The following is a 25,294-nucleotide window of genomic DNA, read 5'->3' as shown; positions in this document are numbered from 1 at the left end:
ACAGATTTCATATTAAGTGTTGTAATTTGCACTAAAGCACACATTTATTTATTTATGTAATGGAATCTTGCTCCGTCACCCAGGCTGGAGTGCAGTGGCGCTATCTCAGCTCACTGCAAGATTCTCCTGCCTCAGCCTCCTGAGTAGCTGGAATTACAGGCATGCGCCACCATGCCTGGCTAATTTTTGTATTTTTAGCAGAGACGGGGTTTCACCATGTTGGCCAGGCTGGTGTAGAACTCCTGACCTCAAGTGATCCACTCGCCTCAGCCTCCCAAAGTGCTGAGATTACAGGTGTGAGCCACCGCACCTGGCCTATCATTTTAAAATTTATTGTTTTAGTTCATTACCAAAAAGAAATCAATCTCCAACTATATGATAAGTCACTTTTAAAACCCACACAACTTTGTTATAATAATCTTTTATTTTATAGAAAAATGTAATTATGCAATGGTTATCAGGAAAGTTAATTCCATAATAAATATGTAGGCTAGGGAATGGTTTACAAATATTCAACCAATACCCACAAAATCCTGTATGATTTACACAATTGTTCAAGCAAACATAAGAAAACGCTGGTTCAATTTCTATGTACTATCAAAAGGACAAAATGCTCTTCTATCTCAAATAAACCAGGTCTGAATGACAGCTTTTCAATATAATGAAGACACACACATGCACTCACACACACACAATAAAGACAAAGTATCTCTTCTCATTCTAAAACACTTCCTCTTTTAGTCCATATACACTTTGAATAATCTTGTGTAGTAAATTTTTGCTGCAACTGACAATGTTCAAAGTAAATCTCTCCCGGTTTGGTGTTCTAAGAAGCCAACAGCCACAGCAGGATGAGCATTAATACTACTTCCAGAATCTATAAAATCCCAATGCTATTGCCAGGCAAGTAAACACTGAAGCTGTGAAAAGAAGAAACTGTGTTATAGGTCTTGTATTTGTGATTATTTTGCAGAGATAAAGAGAATGTTATCTTTAAGTGAAGAGCAAAAAACAGGAAATCCAACCAATTTTCTATCCTATGTTTTTTATTCCCTAGACAATTAAGTATGAAAGACATTCTTAAGGGCAGCCTTAATGCCTAATTCTTCTTAAAAGCACCTGTATATTAAAATGTAAATTATGTCATTTAGAACCTAGAACCTGTATTTAAAATCATTAACGTTAGCATTATTGACTACTTTAAATAATTATAAGCTCTAATTTCAGATCTCATGATAAATGAAATCTTTCTTATATTAAAAAATTATGTAGTTAGGCTAGTAAAATATACATATGTCTATGAGAAGAGAATTTTAATTGCCTTTTCTGTACATTTTTAAATAATTTCTTTTTTGTATTTTTTAGTAGAGACGGGGTTTCACCGTGGTCTCGATCTCCTGACCTCGTGATCCGCCCGCCTCGGCCTCCCAAAGTGCTGGGATTACAAGCGTGAGCCACCGCGCCTGGCCTAATTTCTCATAATTCTTAAAAAAATAAAATTTTAATAAAAACGCTTTAAACTCAATGAGGTAGAAGAAAAGGCAGAAAAAGCATCAGGTCTTTAAAATAGTTAATATACTACCTGTACTTTAGGTTACATCATTTTGGATAAAAAAAAAATTCAGTTTTCCCAGCTTTTAGAACGTAAGTCTGAGTGAGGCCTTTAGGGACTCCCTAGTCTCCAGTTTGTTTAAAACACCAATGAATGAATTTTTAAAAACAGACAAGTTAGAGATGAAGGGAAAACTTTTATGAATAAAGACACAAGAAATTAGCCTTTCAAAGTAAAGTTATTCATAATGTATAAACCCATTTGTACACCATCCCATTTGATCCTACTACTTACTGAAACTTGGTTAATGATAAGATCATCTTCTCAGTTTTAAGAACTGGGATTAGGCATCTCTAAGAAACATAGAGAAGTAATAACACTAAGAGTTTCTTGTCTTACTGCCACTGGGCAATTATATATTCTCCCATTTGATCCTGCTACTATTTGCCATGTGTCAGGTACTATGCTAGTATGCTGAGCAATTACACACACTACTTTATTTAACCATGAGATTGGTGGTATTATCCCCGTTGTACAGATGAGGTAATACACCCAGTTACATCGCTAGCAAACAGTGGAGCCAGGATTTAAGACTAAGTGTACTTGACTCCAAAGCCGTTTTTTTTCCTTTTAATAAAAAAAACACACACAAAAAATTTGTGATCCTTATTATATACTGTGACACCTGAAAGACTCAGTCTGTCATTTATTTCAGTCACATAGTGCTATCTAAGTGGTTACATCCTCTGCTGATTCAACAGCTGATAAATTAAGTTTTAGATAACCAAATGAACACTTACTTATGGTGAGATGGGAGGTATTTTGTTCCTTCAGTAGAGTATACAATCGTTACTGCATTTAAGTTTCTCTCTCATGTCTTGCTGCTGTTATTTCAGCTTTTATTTCTCATGGCTGTTGTTGTAGTAACTATGGAGCCATCTCCAATTTCTTTTAAGTTTGCTGTTTATCCTCTATACCCTGTCTAGGGAGACATTCTACATATATGTAAAATGCTTAGGTGAGCATGTGCCTGGTACATTTTAAGCACTCTGTAAACATTAGCTTTCATTATTTATCTGCCAAGAACAAAATCTGCCACATTATCTACATAGATTAAATGGAGATTGCCATTATTCCTTGGTGGCAGTGTTCTGGGTCAAAAGGTGGTGTCTGACCCAAGATGAACCATTCAGACTCCTTTCTGAGGATTTTAAAAATTGGAACTAAGGAAAGAGGGCAATCTCTGCTGATTAGTGAAAGTGGAATGATAAGAGTCTAGCTGGTAATGTTTCCAACCTTTGGAGAAAGCTGGTATGAGAAATTGAGGCACACAGTCATAGACTTAAAGAGTAAGTTCTGATTCCAATTATGCTTGTAGGTAGGCTATTTTACTTGTGCCCCTTCCACGGTTCAGCTGATGGCTGGGGGCTCCAACTTCAACCCTGCTGGCACCTCAACATCAGTAGTGACTACCCAGAAAATGACTAAGACTATATAAATCGGCAGTTTTCTTTTAGACAGCAATTTGTTAATATCAAAAATTTTAAATGTGCATATCTTTTTGACCCCAAAATTTAAATGTACATAGCAAGTTGTTATATAGAAATACTAGCACGGGGGCACAAAGATATGTGTGTGTTTATGTGTATTTACTCAAACGTAACACATATATATGGCTGTTCAATACAGTATTGTCCTTAATAATGAAAAACTGGAGGAAGAATGCCTGTTAATAGAGGACTGGATACATAAATTGTGGCATTTTCATATAGGGAATATTGTGCTTTCTAATAAAAAGATGTCTGTGTGGAAAGAAATAGGACATTTAGTTAAACTTTTAAAAGTTGTAGACTATAAAAAGTACGTGATCTAATTATTTTTAAGAAGTATATAAGTTGTTTATATATAGAAGAAAAAGCCTAGAAAATGTTTACTACTAACAGTAAATACACATGGGGAGGGGCTTTCACTTTTACTGCTTTTGAATTCTATGAATAATTTATAATGAAAATACATTACTTTTTATAAAAGGAAAGAAAAAAGACAAGTAATAGTTGACTAGGGCATTCTTCCTAAATCACTGGGGCCCTGTAATTGGGTCAGGTCACATGGTACTTGAGGAGCTCAGTATGTGACAAATAATCTAATTTTGGGGTAGTATCTATGCTGAATCAGTTGATTCAAGGTAAGGTCATCTGTCCCTCCTCCAGGTTTTTAATGGGCTTATATCTACTTTATTGATCTTTTTTTCTCTAACCTCATTCAAATCTTTATGGAAGAACATAAGCAATAAAAAGAAAATTTTCATTTCTGTTTTCACTGTGGAGTACCCAGTTTATCCTTCTATCATTTTCTGCTTGTGTTTATATATTTCTTTTATATCCACATGCTTTTTCTATTAGTCAGCTGCAGAGCTGCCTGCTAAACATATTCTGAAGGGTAACACATCTGTGAGGATGACAGAAGCTTAATATTTAGAACTGTCCCATACTACACCCTATATGTTCCTTCCTTTGGCTGTGTCTAATTTGTAATCTGCTATAATAAAAATTATAAGTATTAAAAATAAAACCCAAGACTCCAAAAAATATATTATCCTGAGACTGGAACCTTCTTTAAGCATTACAGGAGACCAAGCAATAAAAAAGCCTTGTTATAGCTCCTCCTTTTTTTCCTGTGCCTGCTCAGTTACCTTGATAGGTAGGAACTAACAGGAAAATTAGTTGACAGCAATTTCTTTCTCTGACAGTCTTACCTGCAAGATAACGAATTGTCTCAAGTTTGTTAGATTCCATCAGTGTTTTTAAGGAAGCAATTTCAGCATCAATTTTATTACTGGTCTCTGAAATAATACTTTTGGTTTGAGTATCCTGTAATAAACCAGAATAAGAGAACTTAATTTTGTCCCTATGTATTAAATGGACAAAAGCATTTACATTAGAAACGCTCACTTATGGGCTAATTGTGATACAAAAATCTTAGTTGGGGCAACATTAAAAGCATGGTGGCATAAAAAAATCTGAAGCGTTCCAAGATGGCCGAAAAGGAACAGCTCCAGTCTGCAACTCCCAGCGTGCTCAACGCAGAAGATGGGTGATTTCTGCATGTCCAACTGAGGTACCTGGTTCATCTCATTGGGACTGGTTGGACAGTGGGTGCAGCCCACGGAGAGCGAGCTGAAGCAGGGTAGGGCATTGCCTCACCCTGGAAGCGCAAGGGGTCGGTGGATTTCCCTTTCCTAGCCAAGGGAAGCCATGACAGACTACCTGGAAAAATGGGACACTCCTGCCCAAATACTGCGCTTTTCTCAAGGTCTTAGCAACTGGCAGACAAGGAGATTCTCTCCTGTGCCTGGCTCGGCAGGTCCCATGCCCATGGAGCCTTGCTTATTGCTAGCGCAGCAGTCTGAGATCGAACTGCGAGGTGGCAGACTGGCTGGGGAAGGGGCGTCCGCCATTGCTGAGGCTTGAGTAGGTAAACAAAGTGGCAGCGGAGCTTGAACTGGGCAGAGCCCACCACAGCACAACAAGGCCTACTGTCTCTAGACTCCACCTCTGTGGGCAGGCAGGGCATAGCTGAACAAAAGGCAGCAGACGACTTCTACAGACTTAAATGTCCCTGTCTGACAGCTCTGAAGAGAGCAGTGGTTCTCCCAGCACCACGTTTGAGCTCTGAGAACGGACAGACTGCTTCTTCAAGTGGGTCCCTGACCCCCGTGTAGCCTAACTGGGAGACATCTTCCAGCAGGGGCTGACAGACACCTCATATAGGCGGCTGCCCCTCTGGGACGAAGCTTCCAGAGGAAGGATCAGGTAGCAATATTTGCTGTTCTGCAGCCTCTGCTGGTGATACCCAGGTAAACAGGGTCTGGAGTGGACCTCCAGCAAACTCCAACAGACCTGCACCTGAGGGTCCTGACTGTTAGAAGGAAAACAAACAGAAAGGAATAGCATCAACATCAACAAAAAGGTCATCTACACCAAAACCCCATCTGTAGGTCACCAACATCAAAGACCAAAGGTAGATAAAAACAACAAAGATGGGGAGAAACCAGAGCAGAAAAGCTGAAAATTCTAAAAATCATAATGCCTCTTCTCCTCCAAAGGATTACAGCTCCTTGCCAGCAATGGAACAAAGCTGGACGGAGAATGACTGATGAGTTGACAGAAGCAGGCTTCAGAAGGTCGGTTATAACAAACTTCTCCAAGGTAAAGGAGGATGTTCGAACCCATTGCAAGGAAGCTAAAAACCTTGAAAAAAGATTAGACGAATGCCTAACTAGAATAAACAGTGTAGAGAAGACCTTAAATGACCTGATGGAGCTGAAAACCATGGCACCAGAACTTCATGATGCATGCCCAAGCTTCAATAGCTGATTCAATCAAGTGGAAGACAGGGTATCAGTGATTAAAGATCAAATTAATGAAATAAAGAGAGAAGACAAGGTTAGAGAAAAAAAGAGTAAAAAGAAATGAACAAAGCCTCCAAGAAATATGGGACTATGTGAAAAGACCAAATCTACGTTTGATTGGTGTACCTGAAAGTGGGAGATTGGAACCAAGTTGGAAAACACTCTTCAGGATATTATCCAGGAGAACTTCCCCAACCTAGCAAGGCAGGCCAACATTCAAATTCAGGAAATACAGAGAACATCACAAAGATACTCCTTAAGAAGAGCAACCCCAAGACATATAATTATCAGATTCACCAGGGTTGAAATGAAGGAAAAAGTGTTAAGGGCAGCCAGAAAGAAAGGTCAAGTTACCCACAAAGGGAAGCCCATCAGACTAACAGTGGATCTCTCCGCAGAAACCCTACAAGCCAGAAGAGAGTGGGGGCCAATATTCAATATTCTTAAAGAAAAGAATTTTTAACCCAGAATTTCGTATCTAGCCAAACTAAGCTTCATAAGTGAAGGAGAAATAAAATCCTTTACAGAGAAGCAAATGCTGAGAGATTTTGTCACCACCAGGCCTGCCCTAAAAGAGCTCCTGAAGGAAGCACTAAACATAGAAAGGAACAACCGGTACCAACCACTGCAAAAACATGCCAAATTGTAAAGACCATTGAGGCTAGGAAGAAACTGCATCAATTAATGGGCAAAATAACCAGTGAACATCATAATGACAGGATCAAGTTCACACATAACAATATTAACCTTAAATATGAATGGACTAAATGCCCCAATTAAAAGATATAGACTGGCAAATTGGATAGAGTCAAGACCCATCAGTGTGCTGTATTCAGGAGACCCATCTCATGCAAAGATGCACATAGGCTCAAAATAAAGGGATAGAGGAAGATCTACCAAGCAAATGGAAAGCAAAAAAATAGCAGGGATTGCAATCCTAGTCTCTGATAAAACAGACTTTAAACCAACAAAGATCAAGAGACAAAGAAGGCCATTACATAGTGATAAAGGGATCAATTCAGCAAGAAGAGCTAATTATCCTAAATATATATGCACCCAATACAGGAGCACCCAGATTCATAAAGCAAGTCCTTAGAAACCTACAAAGAGACTTAGACTCCCACATAATAATGGGAGACTTTAACACCCCACTGTCAATATTAGATTGATCAATGAGACAGAAGGTTAACAAGGATATCCAGGACTTGAACTCAGCTCTGCAACAAGCAGACTTAATAGACATCTACAGAACTCTCCAACCCAAATCAACAGAGTATACATTCTTCTCAGCACCACATCACACTTATTCTAAAATTGACCACATAGTTGGAATTAAAGCACTCACGCTCCTCAGCAAATGTAAAAGAACAGAAATCACAACAAACTGTCTCTCAGACCACAGTGCAATCAAATTAGAACTCAGGATTAAGAAACTCACTCAAAACTGCACGACTACATGGAGACTGAACAACTTGCTCCTGAATGACTACTGGGTACATAACGAAATGAAGGCAGAAATAAAGATGTTCTTTGAAACCAATGAGAACAAAGACACAACGTACCAGAATCTCTGAGACACATTTAAAACAGTGTGTAGAGGGAAATTTATAGCACTAAATGCCCACAAGAGAAAGCGGGAAAGATCTAAAATCGACACCCTAATGTCACAATTAAAAGAACTAGAGAAGCAAGAGCAAACACATTCAAAAGCTAGCAGAAGGCAAGAAATAACTAAGATCAGAGCAGAACTGAAAGAGATAAGAGACACAAAAAACCCTTAAAAAAAATCAATGAACCTAGGAGCTGGTTTTTTGAAAAGATCAACAAAATTGACAGACCACTAGCAAGACTAATGAAGAAAAGAGAGAAGAATCAAATAGACACAATAAAAAATGATAAAGGGGATATCACCACAGATCCCACAAATATAGACTAGCATCAGAGAATATTATAAACACCTCTACACAAATAAACTAGAAAATCTAGAAGAAATGGATAAATTCCTGGACACATACACCCTTCCAAGACTAAACAAGGAAGAAGGTGAATCTCTAAATAGACCAATAACAGGCTCTGAAATTGAGGCAGTAATTAATAGCCTAACAACCAAAAAAAGTCCAGGACCAGACAGATTCACAGCCAAATTCTACCAGAGGTACGAAGAGGAGCTGGTACCATTCCTTCTGAAACTATTCACATCAATAGAAAAAGAGGGAATCTTCCCTAACTCATTTTATGAGGCCAACATCATCCTGATACCAAAGCCTGGCAGAGACACAACAAAAAAAGGATTTTAGAGCAATGTCCGTGATAAACATTGATGCAAAAATCCTCAATAAAATACTGGCAAACTGAATCCAGCAGCACATCAAAAATCTTATCCACCACGATCAAGTTGGCTTCATCCCTGGGATGCAAGGCTGGTTCAGTATATGCAAATCAATAAACGTAATCCATCACATAAACAGAACCAAAGACAAAAACCACATGATTATCTCAACAGATGCAGAAAAGGACTTCGACAAAATTCAACAGCCCTTCATGCTAAAAACTTTCAATAAACTAGGTATTGATAGAACGTACCTCAAAATAGTAAGAGCTATTTATGACAACCCCACAGCCAATATCATACTGAATGGGCAAAAACTGGAAGCATTCCCTTTGAAAACTGGCACAAGACAAGGATGCCCTCTCTCATCACTCCCATTCAACATAGTGTTAGAAGTTTTGGCCAGGGCAATCAGGCAAGAGAAATAAAGGGTATTCATTTAGGAAGAGAGGAAGTCAAATTGTCCCTGTTTGCAGATGACATGATTCTATATTTAGAAAACCCCATTGTCTCAGCCCAAAATCTCCTTAAACTGATAAGCAACTTCAGCAAAGTCTCAGGATACACAATCAATGTGCAAAAATCACAAGCATTCCTATACACCATTAACAGACAGAGAACCAAATCATGAGTGAACTCCCATTCACAATTGCTTCAAAGAGAATAAAATACCTAGGAATCTAACTTATAAGGGATGTGAAGGACCTCTTCAAGGAGAACTATAAACCAATGCTCAATGAAATAAAAGAGGACACAAATAAATGGAAGAATATTCCATGCTCATGGATAGGAAGAATCAATATTGTGAAAATGGCTTAGATTCAATGCCATCCCCATCAAGCTACCAATGACTTTCTTCACAGAATTGGAAAAAACTACTTTAAAGTTCATATGGAACCAAAAAAGAGCCCGCATTGCGAAGAGAATCCTAAGCAAAAAGAACAAAGCTGGAGGCATCATGCTACCTGACTTCAAACTATACTACAAGGCTACGGTAACCAAAAGAGCATGATACTGGTACCAAAACAGATATATAGACCAATGGAACAGAACAGAGGCCTCAGAAATAACACCACACATCTACAAACGTCTGATCGTTGACAAACCTGACAAAAACAAGAAATGGGGAAAGGATTCCCTATTTAATAAATGGTGCTGGGAAAACTGGCTAGCCATATGTAGAAAGCTGAAACTGTACCCCTTCCTTACACCTTATACAAAAATTAATTCAAGATGGATTAATGACTTAAATGTTAGACCTAAAACCATAAAAACCCTAGAAGAAAACCTAGGCAATACCATTCAGGACATAGGCATGGGCAAGGACTTCATGACTAAAACACCAAAAGCAATGGCAACAAAGCCAAAATAGACAAATAAGATCTAATTAAACTAAAGAGCTTCTGTACAGCAAAAGAAACTACCATCAGAGTGAACAGGCAACCTACAGAATGGGAGAAAATTTTTGCAATCTACCCATCTGACAAAGGGCTAATATCCAGAAATCTATAAAGAACTCAAAGTTACAAGAAAAAAACAACCCCATCAAAAAGTGGGCAAAGGATATTAACAGACGCTTCTCAAAAGAAGACATCTATGCAGCCAACAGACACATGAAAAAATGCTCATCATCACTGGTCATCAGAGAAATGCAAACCAAAACCACAGTGAGATACCATCTCACACCAGTTGGAATGGCAGTCATTAAAAAGTCAGGAAACAACAGATGCTGGAGAGGATGTGGAGAAATAGGAACGCTTTTACACTGTTGGCGGGAGTGTAAAATAGTTCAACCATTGTGGAAGACAGTGTGGCAATTCCTCAAGGATCTAGAACTAGAATTACCATTTGACCCAGCAATCCCATTACTGGGTATATACCCAAAGGATTATAAATCATGCTACCATAAAGACACATGCACACATATGTTTATTGCAGCACTATTCACAATAGCAAAGACTTGGAACCAACCCAAATGTTCATCAATGACTGGATTAAGAAAACGTGGCACATATACACCATGGAATACTATGCAGCCATAAAAAAAGGATGAGTTCATGTCCTTTTCAGGGACATGGATGAAGCTAGAAACCATCATTTTCAGCAAACTATCACAAGGACAGAAAACCAAATACCGCATGTTTTCACTCATAGGTAGGAACTGAACAATGAGATCACTTGGATACAGGAACATCACACACTGGGGCCTGTCGGGTGGTGGTTGGGGGAGGGATAGCATTAGGAGAAATACTTAAGGTAAATGATGAGTTGATGGGTGCAGCAAACCAACATGGTACATGTATACCTATGTATCAAACTTGCACGTTGTGCACGTGTACCCTAGAACTTAAAGTATAGAAAAAATTTTTTTTAAAAACACTATAAACTGACGAATTACATTCCTTCTGCTTTCATATTTGAAGATCATCTTTTAAGAGTATCACATACTGGACATATTCTAAAAACCTCATAATAACATATTTATACCTAAATACATAAGATGATAAACTAAGAAGCAAAAAATTAGGTCACAGAACTATCATTTTATGTGTGTGAAGTCCTTAGGATATTATGGTTAAAACTTTAAATATATTCTGCAAATTAAAAAAAAAATAACCAGGTGTATAATATGAACTGGCACCAGTATTAAAGGAACTGGCAGAAATACCTGATGGGTAACACTGATACATGTATAGGGGACAAAGGATAGGGAGAACAGATGAGACCTAGAGTACAGAAAGTAGTTGTAAAAGATTTTGCTGATTTCCTTGCTTATCTCCTTTATCTGGCCAAGAAGTAAGGGAAGAGAATAAGATCTTTGAAAGAACAAATGTGACCTTATCTTCTATTAAATTATGAGCAAAAGTGACATATTTTCTGTTAGAATGTGGACAAACAGCTTTCAACTTTTAAAGAAAAGGAGAAGGCTGAGTCAGAAAGCTGGGTTTTACTCAAGCCACAGAGATGAAGTCATGATTACACTGTAGGATTACTGAGAAGGACAGCAGTAGTTCCAAGTTAGGGATTTAGAATCCAAGTTCTTTCCCTAGTGACACCACTTATTAACTGTGGGACCTTAAGCCCTCTGTGCTTCATTTTCCAAATTGTTAAAATGCGAATAATAGCGCCTACCTCACAGAGACTGATACGAATATTAAGTGAATTAACAGATATAAGTAAAGCATGGAAAATGGTATCTGGCACATTAATAAACACTAAATATTAGTGTTTATATATTATTAATATATAGCTTTTTTAAAACCTTAAGATAATTAACTGAACCTAGGCACTCATTTCAGTACCAATTATGAAATACCAACAGTGAATCTTTATCTTTTAAAAAATAGTTTTTTTTTTTTTTTTTTTTTTTGAGACAGGGTCTTGCTATGTTGCCCAGACTGGTCTTGAACTCCTCCCTCAGCCTCCCAAAGTGCAGGATTAACAGGTGTGAGCTACTGTGCCTGGCCCAAAAAATAGTTATTTTCTATTATAGAAGTAATTTAGTTTAAAAAAGCACACTATGTGGAAATCTTGATTCTTACTTCAAGGTCATGGCTCATGGGCCACCATCTACCTGGTGCCAGGTTCCCCAGAAGTGCTGGCTAACTATAATAGCTATGAGGAAGCCAGAGACTCTATAGGGCTAGTTTTTAAAAGTCTAAACTTATAAACTGGTACACATAAAAGCAGTTATACAAGGCACAAGAACTGTACAAAAGAGGCATTTTTACCTATTACCTTACCTTTTTTGTAAATTCTGTAGTTGTTTCCATAAGTTGCTTTTCTTGATCTGTAAACTATAGGATATGAAGCAGCAGGAAGTTAAATAAAAAAGTCTAAAAATAAAAAAGGAATAAGTAACCAAGAAAGTACATTTAAAAGCACATTACCATATCTGTTACTCTGCTCCTTTCTAGGTTGATATCCAGTTTATTATCTGCTCTGATTCGACTGGTTTCATGCTTTAAAGAAAGTAAAGATATTTAAAAAATGATCTTGTAATGAATATTTGTTCTGAAATTAGCAGCTAGAAAAAAAATTCACTTACCACTAGTTGTTGCTTAACTTGGTCTAATTCAATTTTCATTTTCTAGGTACAGGAAAGATCACAGGCAATTAGCATTAAACCAAGTCTATATTATGATTAAAAAAATCTGAAACCCTAGATTACCAAAATTTGGACAATCTATGGATTTCTAATACAGAATTGATAAGGAAAAAAATCTTCAAAAGAAACTAGTAAGCCACTGTATTCAGAAAATAATTCTTATGAGCAAAATGCATTTGTTTTTATATTATACTTTTAAAAACTGATTTTCTAAATTTAAAAATCAGCTATAGTGGATAACATAACTTAAAATTCTGACTTAATTACAGAAATATACTTTTAAGTCACAAAGACATTTAGTACAGGATTAAATAAAATGGAAAATGCCATATTACTCTCAGCTCTGAAACCATTATATAGAAATTTTATATATATAGCTCAAAGATTTTCCGTTTTATGTGGTTTTATATGTATAAAATGTAACTCTTATTCTCTTCAGTACGCAAAGCACTATGATTTATATAGAAAAAGATTAGGTATGGTTAAACAAATAGTATGTTTTTAAATCTAAAAACTTATTGTTTACTAACCACATGGAATTATTACTTGGTCTTATTAAATTATTCATTAAGTAGGATGCTTATTATGAGATCAGTTATAAGTAATAAATTAAAATTTGTATCACCTCATTCTCTGCTCTCAGATTTGCGAATTCACTTTTCTCTAGGATGACCATGTCTTTCCTGATAGAATCCAAATGAGCCATTAGCTGTTGTACTGTTATTTCCTAGAAAACAAAATAAAAATAACCTAGTAATCTATAGAAAGCCATCTTTTTATTTACAGAATTGTTTTCATGAAATTTAAATGAATTTGTTAACATGCTACAAGGTATAACGTTGACTGGTTAAGTAAATATGAAACCTACATATCTGAAATATCAAAATGAAAAGAAAGAGATTCAAGGAAGAAAAAGGATTTCCTAGTGAAGACAGAGAAATGTGTAGGCCTTTGAATGAAAAGAATCTCAATAAAATGCTTCCTTAGACCCTACGAGTTCCTCAAAAAAATAATGTTTTGTTCTTGTTTTTTGAATACCCAAATGGAAAGGGTTTTATCTCTTATAACTTTGATTTTGAGAGATTTTCTACCACTGGAAAATTCCATGGTATTGGATACGACTCAGAAGTCAGGTAGTAAAACAAAATACATGTATAGTTAAAATAATTGCCCTTTGTCCGCACAACATAACCAATTTTGTTTAAACTCCTGGGTATCCTCCCTATATTTGGCACTACAAAGAATATGTGAAAGGTAGCACTTACCTGATAGATTTATAAGCTTTTGCCTTGTTAGGGAGGGATAATTTTGTAGAAATGATTTAAGACAGCCTTACCAAGAAAATGTAACTGTTACAGGTTGACTATCCCTAATCCAAAAATCTGAAATCCAAAATCTGGAACTTTTTGAGTGCTGACATGACACTCAAAGGAAATGCACATTGGAGTATTTTGGATTTCAGATTTGGGATGCTCAACTGGTAAGTGTATTGCAAATATTCCAAAATTAAAAAAAAAAAAATCTGAAATCTGAAACACTTCTGGTCCCAAACATTTCAGATAAGGGATATTCAACCTGTAGCACTAAACTTCTTAAAATCAGGTAGCTTGCTAATTTCTCTATCCTTTACCAAAAGAAAAAGCAGATGAGGTATAACCTTATTAAGGACTCTGTATAACAGTTTAGAAATAAAACAAGAAAGCCCAAAAAAGAGTGTGAGTTCTGAAGTCAGGCTGTCTAGGTTTGAACCCAAACTCTGCCATTTACTATGAGATGCTAGCAAGTCATTTAACTTCTCTGGTCTTCTCATTGGTAAAATGGAAATAGTAACAGTACCTGGTACACCTTGAAGAGTTGTTTTGAGGATTAAAGGAGATTATGTATGTATAATGCTTAAGATAGTACTTGGCATATGGTTAGCACTGAGATGTTAGCTATTATTATTACCGATGGGACAGGGATCTAATGGCTGAAGCAGGATAGTCTAATGCTAATGTATTAATGTGGAGGAAGTTTGGACTTCTTAGAAGTTTTTAACTGTGTACAACAGACATTGCTGACTCATGCCTTTTCTAACCCTCATATATTACTGGGGAGGGTTGTTCATTTTCTTTTATTCAGTTCTGCTTGACATATTTATGAGAATTAATTCAGAAGTCACACACATGTGGCCTCTAGGGGCTGGCAGTCCTGTTTGCCCCAAATATCACTATAAAGGAATTATATGACATTAAAAATAATGTATTCTTATTACTGAGATTACATAGGCAAAAGTTGGAAAGCTAATTACGACTTCTTGTGGTGTCTGAACCTGAAAATAAGGGATTGTATTGTGGCCTTTCTGAGACAGAGCCTTGCTCTGTCACTCAGGCTGGAACGCAGTGGCGCAATCTTGGCTCACTGCAGCCTCCACTTCCTGGGTTTGAGCGATTCTCGTGCCTCAGCCTCCCGAGTAGCTGGGACCACAGGCACCCACCATCATGCCCAGCTAATTTTTTTGCATTTTTAGTAGAGACAGGGTTTTGCCATGTTGGCCAGGCTGGTCTCGAACTTCTGACCTCAAGTGATCTGCTCAACCTCTCAGCCTCCTGAAGTGCTGGGATTACAGGCGTGAGCCACCACACCAGCCTTAATGTGGCTCTTAAGAGCCTCTTTTTACCTCATTCTTCCTTTAAATACAGACTCAAAAAGCCTACAAAAAACTGCACAGGTGTCCATCTTTAACAACTTTAAATGTAAAGACATAATCCATTGTTAAGTAGCTAAATCTATTAAAAGTGTGATTTTTTTAACTACTATGGAGCCATCAGAGAATATTCACATTTTAATAAAAATCACAATATAATCAAATTTTCAGAATAAGACTTTATTATTTTATTTTTTCCCCCTCATCCTGCTAGCTGACTTGGTTTCATATGGCCCTTTCTGAAATGATCAAGTATGCAGCTTAATGGCCTGATGACCCTGAGCCTTAGCTTCACCCTTCATGACATCTCTGTGCCTTATTCTATACTAGAGGTGGGGTCAGCAATTGAATTAGATTCAAGAACAGAACAGGACTTTTAACTTCAGACACCAGTAATAAAAAAGCCAAAAGTTTAATAATGATATTTCTATACTCAATCCTACCTCTCGTATATAGGATTAAATGGTCCTAGCAGCACAAAGATTCCTCAAATCACAGCTTTACTTCACTCCTTATATGATAGGTAAACTTAAAAATTTAAGACAAAATTACTTCATTAAAAATATCAGTAGCTCCATATAACTCTTTCAGGACAGCTCAGAGCTTAGGAGTAACTAATTAGATGTTTGGCTTTTTCTTTAGTGGAGTTAGTAGTCTGTTATGATCCTAGAAATGCATGTACAAACTTAAAGGTAAGTTAAATGTAGGGATTCAATGTTTCAATTTTAAATGTCTAATTAATTGGACATTTGTCTACTATAATTGGAGATTATAGTTTTTTTTTTCTTTTTTTGAGATAGAGTCTCACTCTGTCACCCAGGCTGGAGTGCAGTGGTGCGATGTCGGCTCATTGCAACCTTCCCCTCCCCAGTTCAAGCGATTCTCCTGCCTCAGCCTCCTGAGTAGCTGGGATTATAGGTGCCCACCATCACGCCTGGCTAATTTTTGGTATTTTTTTTTTTTTTAGTAGAGACAGTGTTTCACCTTGTTGGCCAGGCTAGTCTCGAACTCCTGACCTCAAGTGATCTGCCTACCTCAGCCTCCCAAAGTACTGGGATTACAGGTGTCAGCGACGGCACCTGGCCATAGTAGAAATCTTTAAAATTTTTTGATTTACCATGACCCTTTGCAAAAAATGAAATTTTATGCAAAATATTCTAATTTTATATAAGAAATCCTGATTTTTCTCTGTGCTGTAAAATACTTATCTGAGGAAGGAAGACTAAATTTGAAAAATTAAAATTAAAAAAATATAACCATAGGAAGAAAACAGATTCCTAAACATAATACATTATTTCATGACTGACAGAAATGATTATTCCAGTTAAGCTCATTTAGTTTATTCAGTCCTTTATATAAAATTATTGCTTTTTGTCCATACCACCATAGTGAAAACTCTTGCAAACTGCTCAATCTCTCTGAGCCTGTCTTCAGTGGCCAAATAGAATTCTGCTTACTTTTCAAGGTTATTAGAGATTAAATAATATATGAAAAGTACACAGCATTGTGCCTCTTACATGTTAAATTCTTATATTTGACTTTAAGGATTTTTATATTCAGTCAAATTAAAGCGTCTTAGCCAGGGAATTTATAAAGTCCTTCCCAGCCATGTAAGTCCTTTCCAGCTATGTCTGTGAAAATTAACCAATATGTATGTATAGCAGCAATAAAATATACTGAATATATAGAAAGATTAGCTCTTCTGTGGTGGGCTTTCTAGAGGGAAAAAGTTGTTTCACTAATAATCTACCACCACTCATGAAAAACAATATAATGATCTCATCCCATCAAAGATTTGGCAAAATACCATTCTCTGTTACCACAATATTATTACAACTATTCTAACTATTCAGTCTCTCTAAATATTGACTTTATTCAATGTTTTTTTTTGTGGTCCCTTTAGAGAGAACAAGGAAGATACAAGTGTGTTTGGAAGGTCAGTAGGCAGACAGAGAAGTAGTTAGGAAATGATTGTCTAATGAAAGTATCAGCAGTGGTAGTAATCAGTGTATTACCTGTTGAGCTTGAGTGACCATCTCTTTATAGATAGTATCCAGGCTGACATTTGATAAAGTAGTTAACGCTGACACAATTGTTTCTGCTTGTGTTTTGTCAAATCCTGTAGGCAGCAAATAGGTATTTTATTTTTTTTAAAGTGTATATCCTTATCATAATAGATAGCAAGAGTAACTCCTCAACATTTAAATTGTTATACTCTTTTAAATAATGTTTACAATTAAAAAATTGACAGATAATGCTAAATTACTCTCTAAAAGAACTCTGCAATTTTAGGCTGGGCGCCGTGGCTCACGCCTGTAATCCCAGCACTTTGGGAGGCCGAGGTGGGCAGATCACAAGGTCAGGAGATAGAGACCATCCTGGCTAACACGGTGAAACCCCATCTCTACTAAATATACAAAAATAGCCGGGCGTGATGGCGGGCACCCATAGTCCCAGCTACTCGAGAGGCTGAGGCAGGAGAATGGCATGAACCCAGGAGGCAGAGCTTGCAGTGAGCAGAGACTGCACCACTGCACTCCAGCCTGGGCAATAGAGCAAGACTCCGTCTCAAAAAAAAAAAAGAACTCTACAATTTTAATTCTCATTCTGTATCTCCCCACATCTATATTAACATTGGATGTGACTTTTTTTTTTGAGTGTGTAATTGGCATAAAAAAATTGTATTGCATTGTTATTTTAATGTTACTTAAATTTGCATTTCCTTGGTTTGTAGAGAGGTTAAGCATTACATATACTTTTTGTTATTTATATTTATTTTTCTGTGTTCTGCTTTATAGCATTTGCCCACTTTTTTCTGTAAAACTGCTTATTCTTCTTTTACATTTAGCTTTTCATCTATCTGAAATTTAGTTTTCAATAAGAGGATCTAATATATTTTTTCCCAGTGGCTAGTCATTTATTATGTCTCATTTATTAAATAGTCCTTCCTTTCCCTAATTTGTAATGCCTTCATCACATATTAAATTCATGTCTGTGTCTCTCAGTACCATTTTGTTCTATTAGTCTATGCCTTTAATATCACACAATTTAAACTACTGTTTTGATATCAGGTAATTTTTGGTGCTTATTTTCTGATTTTTTAATCTCAAACATTTGTACTTCCACATGGACTTTAGTATTAACCTAGAAACTCTAGTTTTTTTCACTTAATTGGAGTAATTCTGCACATATTATTTCATAAGCTTTTTTCAATTAACATATCTTGAACATTCCCCATATCAGTAAATATTTCTCAAACTATCATTTTTAGTGATTATAAAATATTTCATTGTATGGATTTTAAAATAATTTAAAAATTTTTTTAAATAAATTTTAAAAATAGTTACTTTTAATTGTTCATAATAGTGATACTGTCTTAACTAGGCATTATGAGTGCTATTAATTTTCTTCTTTCAAGAGGTATCCATGTTTCTCACCATGAGTTTCCAAGTCCTGAACCAATGCATGGGTATCAAAAGTTAATTTCCTTTGTTCTAAAGGAGTTATATCCACTGGCCGCCTATCATATCCCTCCTTGGTTGTGGTAGTGAAGAACTCTGAAAGAGAAGACATTTTTTTCTTTTGTAGTAACTGATAGCTTACAAAGCTACTTTAGCTTACAAAGCATTTTCCCCACCCATTTATAACACAGTTCCAGCTCTTCTAGTTTTGTCATCTCACCCAAGTTAATTGACTCCTCTGAGCCTCTCTTTTATCTGAAAAGTCTCTGACATTCTTCTGTACATACCATTCAATAAATGTTTCTTTTCCCTCCTTTGGTATTCAGAAATGTTGAGTCAGTATAAACTTATAATAAAACACACATCAAATGCTTTGGATATCACCAGCTCAGCTCTAATTACTGAAAAGCCGAAACTGCACAATTCAATTCTTCTCTGTGCTCAGTAATAGTCTTTCAAAGAGCTATGAAAATTTTTTACACTTAATCCCTATTTAAAGTAGCTTTCCATACTCCCACTCACTTATATATCCGTAGTTTATTTTCTACATAGTTCTCAGCTCCAACATGAAATTGTCTTGTTTGCTGTTTGTATCTCTGGATCAGAATGGAAGTTCCATGATGCTTTGACTGTGGTTTTCACTACTGTATCTTTAGCACCTAGAACAGTGCTTTGGCACACAGTTGGGCCACCAAGTTTTACTGTTGATTCAATCAATGAATTTGATTTGAAATCATGGACGTATTTACTGGTATCAACATAACAACCCTAAGAAAAATTTCTCATTTCTGAAATAACCCTTCTTTTCCTATTTCAATAAATTCCCCAAGTTTTAACCTAGACACAGTAAAGACCTTTTCTATATATTGCTCATGAATTTATTACAAGGTGCTCTGCCCATAAACAACTTCTAGGAAAGGTAAAGGAGTTACCTTTACAGAGCCAAGGGCAGAATTAGGATTCAGACTCAGGTTCTTCTGACTGCAAATCTTATACTCCATGCTGTCTCTCTTATTTATCCTAAGCCACTTAAAATATCTAGATATTTAAAAGGCTGCAACGTCAGGCATTATTTTTCCACTAGTACTGTGTAGGACAAATTTGATTCCTTCTTTATATCCTTATAGCCTAATGAATATTGATTGAGTGCTAGAACTTGTGCCAGGCACAGGGGATAAAATCATAAGCAAAACGAGACATGAATGATGTTCTCACTGATTTTATAGACTAGAAGGCAGGAAACAGATATTGTTTTTTAAAAAAATTTAACAATAAACTCTAAATTCAAATGATAAAAGATTCATTAAACTACTCCAAAAAATTATATTTAACTGAAGAGATAAAAGCAAGTAGCTGTAAATAAAGGTGGAGCAATTTTTTAAAACATATATTAGTACACTGGTCAGTAATCTTTTTCACTTGAATATCATCTAGAAGGGTAAAGAAACATGCCTTTATGTGTAAATATAAGACCTAAGGTAGGAGAGAAAAAGAAAAATTAGAGGAAAAAGGGGCAGATTTCAGTAGTTTCAATAACAACTGCATTAGGAGTAATGATGGTACTCTTAGTTACATATCCCTGATTAGAATTTTATTTAGATTTAGAAAAAAAAAATAGTAATAATATTTAAATAATATTTTACTATTTTCACATCTATTACTCCATCCTTAAAATTCTCATTTTATGGATGAGGTAAATTGAGGCTCAGGGCTAAGTATGGATGCTCCTCAGCTTATAAAAGGGTTATGTCCCAATACATCCATCACAAATTGAAAATATCCTAAGCTGAAAATGCATTTAATACACCTAACCTGCTGAACATCACAGTTTAGCCTGGCTTACCTCAAGCTCGTCAAGAACACTTACATTAGCCTACAGTTGGCCAAAATCATCTAACACAAAGCCTACTTTATAATAAATTGTTGAATATTTCATGTAGACACCCAGATGGGCATTTTGTAAACATGATGGGATGCAAAAACAAAACCCCAAAAACCCTGGCAATACTAAGTATTGGTTGTTTGCCCTTGTGGTCAATGGCTAACTGGGAGCTGCGGCTTGCTGCCCCTGCCCAGTATTGCAAGAATACTGCATTATCGTTAGCTTAGGAAAGGATCAAAATTCAAAGTACAGTTTCTACTGAATGCATACTGTTTTTGCACCATGGTAAAGTCAAAAATTTTTAAGTTAAACACATCTTAAGTTGAGGACTGTCTGTAATTAGTCTGAGATCTTATGGTCTCATAGCTAGGCAGATTAGTACAGTTCCTCTGACTTAGTCAACAAACACTCTGAATACCTTGCACAAAGAGCAGCTTCCTACTAAATTTGGGGTAGAGACCAAATACCTTAACAAGCAAATAAATCTTTGTAGGGTGCAGCTCGTCTCATGTCCTACTATGCTCTCTCTGGTCCTCTTACTTTCAAGGGCTCTTTAATTCCACAAACATGCCACATGCTTTCCCTTCTCAGGGCCTTTGCCCAGCCCCTGCCCTGTTCAGAAAGCTCTCCTTTTCTTTGCCTGCTCATGTTTATCCTTCACAGCTCAATCTGAATGTTTCTTCCTCTGGAAAGCCTGACGACTCCTTTAGGTTATGTCTCTCTCATGATGGTTTTTTATAGTACTGCATAGGATTCTTTTGCAAACACTCTCACAATTTACACATTTATGTGACTCTCAGTTGTCTCCCCAAGAGACCAGCAGTCAGCCAACTATAGCCCATAGACTACCACCGCCTGTTTTTCTAGTTTTATTCATTAGAACTATATAGTTTTATTAGAACACAGCTCATTCATTTATGGATTAATCTATGGCTACTTTCATGCTACAGTGGCAAAGCAAATAGTTGTGACTGACCTTACAGCCTACAAAGCCTGAAATATTTATTAGGCTCTTTACAGAAAAAGTTTGTCAACCCCTGCACTAAACTATACAGTCCTTGAGACAGGGACCACATCTGTTCTTGCTCACTACTGAATCCCCAATGCCTACACAATTCTGGATGCTCCATAGATACTTGCTGAATGAAAGGCACTGTGCTTGGCATTATGTATACACAATGATGAATAATACAAAGGAGAGGCATTTGGCCCTCCTTGAAAATAAAGGATCAAGAATGCCTATTTGGATGATGGTAGAGCTACATTAAATCTTAGAGAAGTTATCCAGACAGGATGAATGAAATCAGCAAAATCTAGGCATGGGCTGCCTTTGCTATTCTCTTGGCTTCTATTTATTATGGGGTTAAGGCAAGCTGAGAATACAGAAGGATATGTAAAACATTATTCCTTATATGTGGTCAAATATTCACATAATATTTTGCTTAGTCCTCCCGATCCTATGAGATAGGTATTGACACCCACTGGCAGTAGAACTTTGGGTTTCACTCCACTTTGGAAGCCATAAGGAACTGGAAAAACCATTGGATATTCATAGTAGGGTGTCATAATCACTATTCCAACTGTGTCATGGGCAGTTCAGTGCATAAGCACTCATTAAGAATGTCTTTACAGGCCGGGTGCAGTGGCTTATGCCTGTAATCCCAGCACTTTGGGAAGCCAAGGCAGGCGGATCGCTTGAGCCCAGGAGTTCGAGATTAGCCTGGGCAACATGGCAAGATTCTGTTCCTACAAAAATTACAAAAACTAGCTGGGCATGGTGGTGTGTGCCTGTAGTCCCAGCTACTTGGGAGACTGAAGTGGGAGGATCACCTGAGCTTGGGAGGCAGAGGCTGCAGGGAGCCGAGATGGCACAAGGCAGACCAGCCTGAGTGACAGAGACCCTGTCTCAAAAAAAAAATAAAATAAAAATAAGTAAGTCTTTGCAGCCATAGTAATAGGTAGGGGAGATGTGCCCAGAATCAGTGTTTCCAGCTCAAAGTAGAATAACAGATCCTTAATAGCTTGAAAAGTTTTGTACAGACTTAAACATCTGTACAAACCCCAAACCTTTCCTTTCATTGTTACTACTTTTGATTCTTTGATACCTATCTTGTGGATTTGTTTGTAATAGCGAGATACAAACTCAAGCGTTTAAAGGTTTAACCAGTTTCACAAAACTACTAAGTCATAGATTGCGGATTGGAACTCTGGCCTATCTTGCACCAAGCTCCTCTTTCCTGGAAAAGGTCAAATTTTACTTTTGAAAAAACAAACAAACATGTAAAATGTTGTCCCATTAAATTTAAGCTGCAAGTTTTATATTAATTTACTTCTAACTTTACAGCTGAAACACTTCGGTGTATAGCCAGTTACTTTTCTGTCAGGAACTCAAAAGAACAGGCATTAACAGCATATATTCTTACATGCTGGTCTACTAACGTGCTACACTAGTTGCATTAGAATAACTAAGGTCCTTCCATTGGTCAGAGGTCAAGGTTTTCAAATCCCTCGATTATTGACATTATTAGGCAAATTTAAACTACTTGTATACAATAAACATTCAATATTCGTTTAGTGAGGAAGGACACAAATCCTACTAGTTGTAAGAAGAGATTTAAGTTTTTTCCAAGAACACTCAGATTCAATTGGGATAACTTTTATGTTAAAATATTAACATTTACTTATGGTCATATATTTCCCAGTATGATATGCACTTCAAAGTTCATTCTCTAAGAACATTTAATTTTGTTTTCATTTGGATATGTAACGTACACCTGTAAAAGTCAACAAAGATGGCACCTGGATGGTTTCCTGGAGTTCAAAAGTGCTACCTACTTTTTGTAAAATCCATCATAATGTGCATGTATGCCAAACACTCAAATACCTAACAAAAGAGACCTTGTGAATGACCCTGGCAGCTAAACAGCAATCTTACAGATGGGGGATCAACAACTGCGGTTTTGACTGCAGCTGTTACTGGTGTGGATTAAAATGAAACAATGAGCAAAATAGCACAAGTAACAATATGGAGCATAAATAACAGCGTAGAAGTGTTTGGGTACGGAATGGCTAAGTGTACCTGGCACTGAAGATTCAAGAAGGTGAACGGAGAATGCTAAGGTTGATAAGAGGTGCCTATTCGCCTATTTTGTGGGCAACCTTAAAACTGTTTAAAAAGTGGGAGGGAAGTTTAAACACTGGAGGTAAAAAACAACGACGACAACAACAAAAACCTAGCCCTAGAAACATTTCTCGGAATAAAGTTAGATGTCTTCAGGACACCCTGTTAACAGGGGTGCCAACCGGTTGGAAACTTGTGGGTTCCAGTATTCACTTTTTTCCCCAAAGTCTACAATGTGACTGAAAAGTACTGAGAATTCCAGCGAGAATAAGGCAGACGTGGCCTGAAATTTATGATGCTGTCTACCAAAAACCTGGGCTCGAGGCCAGCACCTAAAAAAACAAAATCTAAATTTGATCAGGCCACAAAAGAAATCAGGACACCCTGAAACACAGATTACCTTACGTTGGCTCCTGACCTACGAGATTACTAGCCTCATGTCACCAAAAAAGGGACACAAGGGCTGAGAAGCCGAGCGCGAAGCCCAGGCCTTCAAAGGTTCGCTTTAAGAACAGAAAGGCAGTGCTTTCCTCAGTCCTCGCTCTTTGGGGCGAGCTGGGCAAGTCAGGGCAGCAGGCAGCGGCGCCGCCAGCACAAGGCGTGAATCCGGGAGAAGGGCGTGGCACCTTCTCTTCCCGTTCGCTCTAGCAGGCGCAACCCACGGGCATCGTCTCCCTAGACAGCACTCAGGCATCTATGACACGCCTTGCCTCACCTCTCCGCAGGGCCGGCGAGAAATGCCCGCGGGGCCTTGAAACCCAACGATCCCCTTTGCCTTGGGAGAGCAAGAGACGCCAAGCCTGGCGACTATTCATGTCCTCAGAGTTTTCCGGTGGGAGGGAGGCGGAAGACGGGGTAGATCTCGCACAGGTTTTCGGGCAAGGTAGTTCTGGCACCGCAGGAATGCTGGGAATTGTAGTTTTCGCTCTGTCACAAGACAACCTTTTAGCGCGGGCGCTACCGTGGTGCCACGAAACTGGGCCCCTTCACAGACAGACCCACAGTTCACAAGCATGGCTCAGCGCTGCCCCGCTTCTCCCACCGCCCCTTCCCGACCTGTGAACGCCTTTACCGCCCTAGGAAAGCGGGATCTTGTCAGAGAACCTTCCGGCACCTGTTTCCTGGCAGTGGGGCATAGTCCAACAGCTGGCTCCCCCAAGATAGCCAGCGGCCATTACGCGCTTGGGTCGGGGGAGATGGAGTCGCATTTAACCGCACAGCAGCCTGGGACCTGAAGTTTTCGGCCGCTGAGCATTCTGGGTGATTGCGTAGTGCGGGGGAGCCAACGAAACCTTCTGGGAAGTGTAGTCCAGCGAGCCGCTCACTTATCGTGCGGCGTCACATCCTGCTGCTTCGCCCTCTGGTGCACGGGAGGACCAGCTATTTTAGTCGGTATGTCCTTTTTTTAGGGAAGCTGAATTCCTCCGTTTCTAGGAGAAATTCCTTGAATTTTCACCATTTATCCTTCTCAGACCTCAGTTACTCAAGACTGCTCCGCATAGTAAAATGCTGAAAACAACAATGCACAGTAGTTGTGTTAAAATGTACTAATACTCATGAATATTCTCTGTAAGTTCTAAAATGGCACACAGTTGTGCGGTGTTAGTGGCTTACTCTCGCAAGATTCTAAACAATTACGGCTAGGTTTCTATCTATATTTATTCAAAGCTTTGTGAGAGTCAACTAAGTAACAAACACCATTTCTAAGGCCCGAAGCACATTGAAAGAAGAACAAAACTTGATT

At 37.6% G+C, this 25,294-nt stretch overlaps 1 protein-coding gene and 1 pseudogene across 7 annotated transcripts; one reads left to right on the top strand and one right to left on the bottom strand.

The window, feature by feature from the left end:
- Window positions 1-405: 405 nt before the first annotated feature.
- CCDC90B (coiled-coil domain containing 90B) lies at window positions 406-24,800 on the bottom strand. Of its 7 annotated transcripts, none has more exons than XM_012505259.2 (9): window positions 23,951-24,800; window positions 18,524-18,643; window positions 17,102-17,205; window positions 13,026-13,127; window positions 12,341-12,382; window positions 12,183-12,254; window positions 12,036-12,089; window positions 4,308-4,422; window positions 406-920 (listed from the first exon to the last, which is right to left on the bottom strand). In XM_012505259.2, the coding sequence occupies exons 3-9, from the start codon at window positions 17,120-17,122 to the stop codon at window positions 865-867; spliced, it is 462 nt and encodes a 153-aa protein (XP_012360713.1). In that variant the 5' UTR covers window positions 17,123-17,205; window positions 18,524-18,643; window positions 23,951-24,800; the 3' UTR covers window positions 406-864. The 7 variants fall into 7 exon arrangements, with proteins under 7 accessions (XP_012360713.1, XP_003254681.1, XP_003254682.1 ...); XM_003254633.4 differs by having other exon boundaries at window positions 24,266-24,800; XM_003254634.4 differs by having other exon boundaries at window positions 24,493-24,800.
- Window positions 24,564-25,294, top strand: part of LOC115838555 — a 42,943-nt pseudogene continuing 42,212 nt past the window's right edge.

This window comes from Nomascus leucogenys, chromosome 15 (assembly GCF_006542625.1).
Source record: "Nomascus leucogenys isolate Asia chromosome 15, Asia_NLE_v1, whole genome shotgun sequence".
NCBI lineage: Eukaryota > Metazoa > Chordata > Mammalia > Primates > Hylobatidae > Nomascus > Nomascus leucogenys.
Note: the sequence above shows the minus strand (reverse complement) of the source record. Positions and strands in the feature narration are given on the sequence as shown.